The following is a 10,276-nucleotide window of genomic DNA, read 5'->3' on the forward strand; positions in this document are numbered from 1 at the left end:
ATTCGATAGGAAACATAAAATTGAAGTCAGCCGGTGTAATTAGATACCTCTCGAAGTCGGTTACGTCATACGTCATGAATGAGAGAACATGAATCATGCAAACAGTGTCAGCGGTCGGAATTATTCGGCGAGAAAAGCGAATTAGGTCCAACATCGTCTAAGCCCATATTGGTCAGCCTCAGTATTTTTGTATGTGGCAATGAAAAATTAGTCCTCCTTTCTGCAAATATTTATGTTACAATCACATAATCACATAGCTGAATCATACCGCTAGTGAATAAATGTATCATAGAATGTATGAACAACTTTTAAAACTTTCTGCAGAGGTTTTAAAAAGATCTCAATTTCTCGAAGAAATCCGAGTAGTTTTAAAATGTGACTTCGAGACCAGCCGAACAATAATGTGCAATAACAGTCTATCAGCGCTTAAACTGAACGCTCAAAAATGCAAACGGTGTAACAATGGATGAGTAGTGACTTGAATCATTCGTTGGAGCCAGCTTTCATACAGCTCACGACAACAGCTGCTTCCGGCGAAGAGCGAAAATTTAACATGATGGATATGCAATTAGTTAAATTAACAGTCCTTTTAATCAAACCGAAGACGGGAGTAATACAAAGAGGGGCGGAAGTTGGGCAACAAAGGTTTGCAAAAGAACTGGAGGTGGGAGAACGTGGTGCGGGAAGTTGGAGGCTGTGGGGCAAGAGTCGTATTCGAAGTTCAACGAAATCATGCAAAATAGAAGAACCTAGGGGAAAACAAGAACAAATTCAGCAAGTGGTAAGATTTACTGATTATATTTCAGTTTCCACTAAATACAAGAAATTTACATTTTTCATTAACGTGCAAGAGTTCCATCTTTCCCGCTTGAGTAGCCAAGCAAAGCAAAGGAGTCGCATCATCTCACCCACGTGCTCTGCCAGCTTTGAAATAATTAGCATTTACTGACAAGTTTGATTTGATCTCCGAGGATCATCATACTAATTTTTCACCATTTGATTTTGTCACGCGACAAAGTTCACAGCAGAAATTGGTCTTGTTTAAAAATTGTCACGCAGGAAACAACAGCTAAACGAAATACTAAATTTGATTAATGGAACATTCGACAAGAAAAGCACAAATGTTCAAAACTACTTAAGCAAACATTAGGCCTATCACAGCAGTAACTGTCCACGCATCATGCTTAACAGACGGACAACTGCTAATGTTAAAATCATCGAAAGGCAGGAACACCGTGATTAAAATATAAAATAACGCACATACATGTGAGAGACTGGATATCAAGCCCTTTCACTCACAGAGGAGAATCACATTCAACTTCTCCTTACAATATCTATACATTATCCAGTAAACAGGTAATGAAAATAAACAAATATCTCAGCTTATTGCTGTGTCAGATCGTGTCACCTTGCCATGTCATAAACAAAAGTATTTCCTCGCATTACAAGGAGATATATGGCAGTTGCAATGTGCAATTTTATTAATACATCTAAAGAAGTGAGGACCACAAGGCTGGTCTCCAAATAAGCATCATATCTCTAGCGTAAGCTTGGAGCCATCAATAAAGTCCCTTTATGATCAATGATGCAATACTTATTTTCCAAGAAAATTCAACTGCATCGCATTTGTTAATAAATTGAGGCCATAAAAGCTTTTATTTTGGGCATGAAACTCAAGTCTCAAGTTTCATCATGCCATGTGAAAAATAAAGGCATTGTACTTATTATGTTAATTACATGATTATTGATGCAAAGCACCAATTTATCGTTCATAATAATTAGTTGTTAAACTAAACGTGAAAGTAAGAAGGGAAAATCAGTGCGTTTTTTAAATGACGATTACTTTGTTTGGATACCGGGTTAATATCGCAATGCATCCCTCAGTGGTCACTGCAACCTCTTGCGGAAAAGAGAATGGCTCTCCCATATGGGTAGAAATACTTCGCAGAAATTCACCATCTTTGGTGTATATTTCTATGTACAATTTGTCTAAAAAATTCTCAGTATCGACCACGGCGACCTGTTGACTTTCCCTGTGAAATACAATTTTTGGAGAGAATAGAGACCTTTGCAAACAAAACTTGTTTAGATGATCACCTTGTTCGCTGAATATGTGAACAACTCTCGGACCCCATCCTCCCACCACCATAACTCTGCCATCACTTACAGTAGTGATGTCGCACGGGTAACTCAAGATTTGTTGACCAAAACTGCAATCTAACTGACCATTAGTCTCATAAACATCCACAATCCCATATTCCTTGCTCCGATCACCCTTCAGCACCAACACTTTTCCACTATCACTGACTGACAGTTCACACAGGTTAAAGTCGAAAATAATTCTCTCTACGCGAAAATTGTGATGCTGGTCAGCGGTTTTGTTAAACTTGAAAATCCAGTATGAGCCCATACGACTCTCTTCCCTGACCAAGACATAAATGTTGTCATTCATGTCTGTGGCTAGCCGAAACACCCTGTTTTTAATCGATAGCTCTTTATCGCTGTCATCAATAAGAGGAGGAAGTCTGAAACCTTGCACAAACTTGCCACTGTTGTCAAACACCTTGATTGTCAAGTCAAAGTATGCTAAAATATATTGCCTGCTTGAGTTGGTAGCGATATCACTCAGCACCTCTAACCCGTGCTCCTCTTCGCCATCATGATCAAGTATCCATGGTACACTACAGTTCTCCATACCCTGTTTACAAAGTATCTCTCTTACTCTCGCATCTCGCAGCAGATCAACTTTCTCCTCTCCCGTATCAATCATGAGCCATTTTGGGAATAGTTCTTTAACGGGTACTGTTCGTATGACATTGAAGGCGACACGATTGACTAGACAGACCCCGGAAATAACTTTGCGTCGTTCTTCTTTGTTAAATAAACTCTTCACTGCCCTGAAACCTGTCTTGAGCTGTTCTCGAAGACTTTGCTGAACCACCGGCAGACTGTTTAGCTCTTCAATACACACTTTACATGGTGCTAAAACATCCTCGGGATGGTCTATTTTTTCTAATACTGTTGCCATCACACGGTACTGCATTGATAAGATGCGGTCATTTGGTGATAGCGCTTCATTAGAAAAGGCATCCGTTGCTCTTTCACGAGCACTTTCAAATCTCTTCTTTGCATCGGCGAGCTTTCTTGTAGCAGATTTAGTAAGCTCCAAGTGTTTCATTCCTTCAGTGAGCGACACAGCCTCCGCACAAGCTGCTTGTGCTGCATCCGCGTCATACTTACTCCTCGACCTTGTATCTTCAAATACTTCATACAGCAACTCAACTCCTTCTCTAAAGAAGCTAATACTGGCTAACAAATCTTTCCTTGATAATCCATCCAGCTTGGACCTCATGTCATCGATTTCTCGCATGATGATGCCGCGAAACTGTTGATCTGTTATGTCGCCATCTTTAAGCTTTTTTGCTGCCTCATCTCTGCATTTATCCACAAGCCATCCAATAGTCGCTTTGAAAACTGCTGTTATGATTACAGACATAATGGCAGCTTGGAACTTAGTAATCCGAAGAAATTGAGAGCATCTTTTAGCGAATCTTCACAATAAGCAGCTTCTTAAGCGTCGATGAACGCAAAGAAAATAGCAAATGATAGCAAAATTTCAAGAATGATTCCAATTTTGGAATAAGAATTGCTGTCAGCCCAAAAAAAATACAAAGCATAACAAAGAGAAGGCAATCAAGCCTGGCGTGAAGATTTATAGCCTCTTCAGAGAATCCTTTGTTGAAAAACATATTTCTCTTTGAAAAGCTATTTTGCTCATTGCAGACACTTAAATAGGCTGTTGTGGTCTTAACTTCTTCCTTTTACCAACGAATGATGTGAGCATCAGAAATCCCTGACTGACATCAGTAAATGCACAATTTAAAGCTCTTTTTGTGTTGTGTAATAAAATGATACTCGTGATCATTGAAATTTTCGATCACGTCACGACATCACTCGACTTCTCAATGGAAATGTTGTTTGATGCCCAAAGCAAAAAAGAATGATAATTGTTCGCAAATCTTCCGTAGCTGTTATCTTTGTTCTCAGCTGTAATGTGTTTTATTTATAGTTCTTTCTTTATCTTGTTACCCGTAAATAACTGTTATACCACACCTAGAGCTGAGACGGGTTCCTTCAACCAAATAAGTATTTGGCTATTTACCAGGTTATTGCCCTACACACAAACGATGTAATTTACTTTTAGAATGATTGGATGGGTTGAAAAGCGAGCAGAGTGAACTCAGAGGGTGAAAGACTGAGTTTTTATTTATAGACTCAAACCCATACACTAAATCAAAACAGATATCGTTATCGCCAAGCTTTGCACTTTACAGTTGACAAAGGAAGGTTGCGGAACATAACCTATATTTTGTTATGAATAATAAGTCTCTCATGCACGTCACTGCTGTTAGCCTCTTTTGAGTGTTTTATGCGTCATTAAGTAGTGCAATGTAATCAGATGATTAGAAAGTGAAAACGCAAGGCAAACCACTCAAGGTAAAACACAATACAAATCACTTCACTTTTTCAGCAGCGTGTCTCTTTTTACAGTAAGTTTAACCAATCAACAATAGCTATTGCTTTTCATAACATCAACAAATATATAGCAAGATAAAAAAACAATATGTGAGTTTCTTGTTCTGAATCGAAAAAATTAAAGAATCTTGAATTTTGTTTGTGGTTGTCCGACGTGCGCCCGTCTATCGCGTCCCATTTAGGTTGAAACAAATTTTGGGAATTTTCATCACTTATGGTCATGTCATCAGTTAAAATTTTTATTGACCGAGTTTTACTTGGCCGGGTCTTTTTTCTGTTTGTGTATTTTTTTTTATATCAATAGACCCAAACCCATACGCTAAATCATGATTTCAAACCAGATATTGTTATCGCCCAGATTGCACTTTACAGTTGACAAAGGAAGGCTACGGAACATAACCTATATTTTGTTATGAATAATATATCTCTCATGCGTGTCAATGCTGTTAACCACTTTTGAGTGTTTTCTACATCAGTAAGTATTGCAATATCATCAAATGATTGGAAAGTGAAAATGCGAGGCAAGCCACTCAGGGCAAAACACAACACGAATCACTTAACTTTTTGCAGCAGCGTGTTTCATTTAACAGTAAGTTTAACCAATCAACAATAGGTGTTGCTCTTCATAATATCAACGAATAAACAGCAAGATAAGGAAATAAAACTGTGAGTTTCTTGTTCTGACTCGAAAAAATTGAAGGAATCTTGAATTTTGTTTGTGGTTGTCCCACGTGCGCCCGCCTATTGCGTCCCATTTAGGTTGAAACAAAATTTTCGAAATTTTCATCACTTATTGTCATGTCATAAGTTAAAGTACTTAAATCAAGGTCACAGTTGAGTTTGTTGTGTATTGTATTCTTGTTTGATTTTGCTGCCATTAGTGATATATACGGGGAGGAAGAGGGAGAAGTACTGCTTTTGTCAGAAATCATGAAAACAACTTACTACATTGCCAGGTTTGCATTCCACTCACTGATTTTTAACCGTCAAGGTTCCTTTTTTGTATCAGTGCGTCTTCAGAGGCGTAAATTAAACAACCACTGACCTCCTTTTGAAACTGTTAGGCTCACTGAGTAATAGGTGTCTTCATGTGAAAAAACGAGCCCCCGGTTCAGAGAGCCAATATTCCTGCAGTAATCAGGCTAGAAGCTTTCCCCTTTCGAACATCTTAAAAATCGTGTTGACGAGAAACTAGAGAGTTGCCATCCAGTTTACCTATAAACCCTATATCAGCGTCTGATACCACCAGAATGTATATAATTAACATAAAGGCTATGTACAGAATGTACTCCAGACAACTGTGGTTTTTAAGTCTGTTTCTTATATTTTCTTTGTCAGCAAGAAAAGCTGGAATTCTGAAACATTTCTCAAACTTGCCTCTGTTGTCAAACACCTTGATTGTCAAGTCACAGTCTACTGCAATATTTTGCCCGCTTGAGCTGGTAACGATATGACACGGATCATTTATATCCAGTACTCCTCTACACCATCCTGACCAAGTATCCATGATACAATACGATGCTCCATATCCTGTTTACGCAGCACCTAAGCTATCCTTACCTCATGCAGCAAGTCAACTCTCTCCTCTCCTGTATCAACTCTAAGCCATTCCAGGAGCAGTAAACTCCTACTGCATATAACTTGTGTGACACTTTAGGCGACAAGATTGACGGACAGACACCGGAAATGATTTTCTTTGTTCTTCTTTACTGATTAAACAAACCCCCCCAAGGGCATTGATTCCTGTGTTGAGCTGTACTTTAAGACGTTCCTGAACCACTGACAGACTGCGTTTAGCTCTTAAATGCACACTTTACTCGCTACTACAGCATCCGCAGAACTGTCTGTTTGTCTTTTTCTGTCCGTTCTCGATTTTTTTCATCCTCTCCAAACATTGTGTTTGATTTCCAGATCAGCCATTCAACTCTACGAAATCGTTCTAACCTAGCAAATTCTAACCGAACGTGCAAGATTCTTAGGGACTCTTCGCGCCGACTGACCTTACCTCAGATCAAAGAGCGTGAAGCAGTTAAAGCGATTTGTTTTACGATTCTGTGTTTGTTAGTACTAACAGCACTAATTAAAACTTCGAAGAATTCATTCGCACCGTAAAAATAGTCAGTACCCACACATTCAGTTAGTCTACCGCTTATACGAGCTGTTAATCAAACGAAACCACAGTCAAGGGTTACAGAGCTATTTTATGACCACGGTGCATAACAAACTTTTTTCGTTATCAACACAGCCACGCTAACGCGCTGAAATAGCTTTCATTCCAATGTGCCATCATGATGCAAAAGTCACTTTTGTGAAGACTGCCAAATATCTGCTAGGTAAGATTTAAAAACGAATAATAGGCAATGATAAACCCCGCTGAATATCCGAAATGATAAATCCTCTTTTCCACTCGACTTTATCATCACACCTCTGCCCTCGTGTTGCTGTGATGGCTGCTAGCGCCACGAGGAAGACTGAAGACCAGTCAAACCTTGCATAGGGTAATTCAGTATTAAATTAGTAAATTAGCCACCGTGAAGAGTTTCAAAGATAACGTTTCGCGAATTAGCCCCTTCGTCAGAGTGAATGGGGGAATTGTGGGTTGTGTGTGTGTGTGTGTGTTTATATGCAGATGTTGCAAATGCAGACCTTGCTTAGCCTAACATACATAGCCTAACATATCATAAAATTGTTACGCTTGATTTTCAACTAATTCTTTTTTTTCATCAGATGTCTTCCAGCTCGGCCACATCCTCTGAACGAACCCGGCAGGTGCTGAGAGCTCGGATGAAATCGAAGATCTGACTAGTGCAGGATAGAGGGCTGCTTACTGTGACAACAACTACCATACGTTCCCTTCTTAGTATTAATCAACAGCCAATGTGTATCGGAGGGGAGGGTAAAGAGTGCATTCAGGACATGCGCATTGCACGATTGAGACATGCCCTCAGAGGCGAGTTCTTCGTGAACTCTTGATTCATCTGAACAGACTCAATTTAAGTTCGGATAGATATGCTTGAGCCTTTAATTGATTCATTTCGAACTGCAAGCGTTCTTGTTATATAAATGTACATGTTCATATTTTACGTATACAAAGAGCGAAAAGTGTGAATAGACGTAATTTTCATGAGACATTTTAACCCGTGTGGGTTCAAAGTAAACGTGAGTATAATGTTTAACAAAATCATCACTCTATCGAAGTTCTGTTTGCAGATCTTGAGCAGAAATATTTATGGCAAAGGCTTCAGAGAAATGCAATAACGAAATAAAGGTATTGTTGAGATGATGATACCTAACAAATAGTTATTTTTATATTCATAATTTCCCAACACCGAATTTCCTCATGATATTGAACAGATGTATATAATAGTACGTACTTCTTAATGCTTGTAAATCCAATTTCCATGATTGACACAACTTTTACCATATTCTCTCTGTTATTAGCTATTTATGTACTAAATGGAAAAACAATTTCCATAGAAAAGGCTAATTTATATCACTGGAAAGGAATTGATCATGATAACGAATGAAAAACACTGCATTTCATGGTGAAACACATAATATAACCCGAGTATTTTAACGAATAAAAACGACTGTGAAGAATCGTTCGTTAAACTCTGATGTATATAGGGGAAAAGTTTCGACACATATATTGCGAAATAAGTCCATCGAGATACAAAAATGAATAAGCGATACACTCAAGTCTCCAAAACGGTTTACCTGCCAAGCCTTCGGATAAAAAAAGGAAGAAAAAATGAAAAAAAGAAGTAAAATGGTATAAAAAGAATTGATCTTGTCCATGCTGTTAACAACCACCATCCAACTTGTGACGTCAAGCAGAAGAGGGTGACCTGGTTCTCGATAAAAACATTTCAGACATGTCGAAAGCACTAGAATCAGTACAAGGAAAGGAAAGTCTTTCGTGCCATCCAAGAAAGCACAAAAGCGCACTATGTGCAAGCTTATCCAGCAAAATTAAGAGAGTGTCTCTGTAAGAGCGGTCCGGTCGATTTTGCTTGAGACACGGATTTCGCTCGTTTCTCGTGTGTTGTAAGACATTCATGTACCTATGCTAAAACCACAATCAGTTTGATCGGATCTCTTTATTTTTCAGAGTTTTACGGAAATTAAATTTCACTCGAGCGAAGGCTTGTCGTGACACTTTTCAAGACATTAATTTCATACAACTTTGGGGGACAATTTACAAAAAACTACCGAACTCAGCAAAAAACAAATACCACAGCCATGTATATTAACTCTATCTTATCTATCGAGGCGACTTTCGTAAACATCACGTGTCAATCAAGGAAACAGGAAGACTTAAATGACACCTTATCGGTTCGCCTAAATCAGACACGCCAAAACCGATCAAATTCAAGGTAAATTTTTGAAAAAGTGAGGCGTTCTTAACTGATCCAACTAACATAGCTAGGAAGTAGGTGCCATAGAAAAGATAACTACAGAAAAAAACTTTGCGGCCCGACCTTTACGAGAACTTTATAACTCCGTGAACTTACCTAATTTTCGGCAATCTCCAAGTTTGGCCGCCATTTTGAGGGACTTGTCAACATGAAGCGTAACCGATATGAATCAAGCAGGTAAATCTAAAACCGTCAGAAATATATAAGAAAGCAATTCAAATGAACTTTACTTTCAATTCAAGCGGCAAAATTTGAAATTGTTCGTTAAACTTACAATCCTCATGCGACCATTTCTTTCTAAAATTCAAACACTACAACTAGTGTTCGAATTCCCCTCGCCGATTCCACCGCAAGAAATAACCTGTGCCACCCAAGCTTCGACTCGAACATGAAGTACGAATCAAGTAACATAACTGCTTCATCTTCGCGGCAATATCACGCTGGTATTTTGATTTTCCGATCGACAAGAACGGTGATCAGGAATCGATCGGTTTGTTTACCTGCTAAACGTGACCGCTGACCAGCCGCTAAGTGAAAACAGCATAGCGCGGGGTGGGGTGGTTGGCGGGCTTATCGTCATAAGATATTCGAATGCATGCTCAAAAAGCTCTAGGACTATCAGTCTAAACAGTGAAGGCATGCTTTGTGGTACAGACAACTTTTATTTTATTCTCATAACTTTCTCCTTAAATACATTTCGTTCCAAATAGGACTAGCATCAGTTCATAGATTTAAAAACAAATCTTTACTACGTAAATAAATGTGTTTAGATAATCGAGATAACCATTGAACCTCTTGTATCCCACCGGAAATAACGTGTCTTGTCTTTGCCCAACTCTGAGAGCGTGGAGCGGCGAAGACGCGAGATACGAGTCTCGCGCCTTGCGGATTCACCATGCTCACAGGATACGCGTGACCTCACTATCTTTCAGAAAAATAAGAGACTACTCGAAGTCTGTATTCCGTTCAACCATTTCATAAGAGTGACGCGAGTCTTTCAATTGAGTGAGAAAGTCACAAACTCATTCTTTACCTCACGAGTGTAACCACTGACCACTCACGAATTACAGTAGCCTTCTCCTTTGACGCGGAAATTGAAATCGTATCGAATATACAAAATTATAATGAGTTCCTTTAGATCTACCGAACTTGTATCGCGTTGGAAACAATTACAAGTACAGGAAAAATTCGTTCACAAGCGAGACGTTTATTATGTCTCAGGACTGCTTTTTGAATAGCAAAGATGGAAAAAACTTTGGTTCATCTTGTGGCTTAAGTGGTTTGGTACGACTGTCTGAATGCTGATCATGAACTGATCAGAA

At 38.9% G+C, this 10,276-nt stretch overlaps 3 protein-coding genes across 3 annotated transcripts in view; 1 reads left to right on the forward strand and 2 right to left on the reverse strand.

The window, feature by feature from the left end:
• Positions 1-10,276, forward strand: part of LOC113678639 (tubulin monoglutamylase TTLL4) — a 43,211-nt gene that overhangs the window by 21,516 nt on the left and 11,419 nt on the right. The window lies entirely within an intron of this gene.
• LOC149040227 (uncharacterized) lies at positions 783-3,624 on the reverse strand. The gene has a single exon (XM_089183006.1). The coding sequence runs from the start codon at positions 3,494-3,496 to the stop codon at positions 1,829-1,831; it is 1,668 nt and encodes a 555-aa protein (XP_089039132.1). The 5' UTR covers positions 3,497-3,624; the 3' UTR covers positions 783-1,828.
• The window catches only part of LOC149040228 (uncharacterized), a 17,198-nt gene continuing 7,704 nt past the window's right edge, over positions 783-10,276 (reverse strand). Inside the window, exon 3 of the transcript XR_016179890.1 lies at positions 783-1,408. The gene's annotated coding sequence lies outside the window, so the exon portion shown is untranslated. The remainder of the gene's footprint in view (positions 1,409-10,276) is intronic.

This window comes from Pocillopora damicornis, chromosome 9, assembly GCF_964200805.1.
Source record: "Pocillopora damicornis chromosome 9, jaPocDami1.2, whole genome shotgun sequence".
Lineage (NCBI taxonomy): Eukaryota > Metazoa > Cnidaria > Anthozoa > Scleractinia > Pocilloporidae > Pocillopora > Pocillopora damicornis.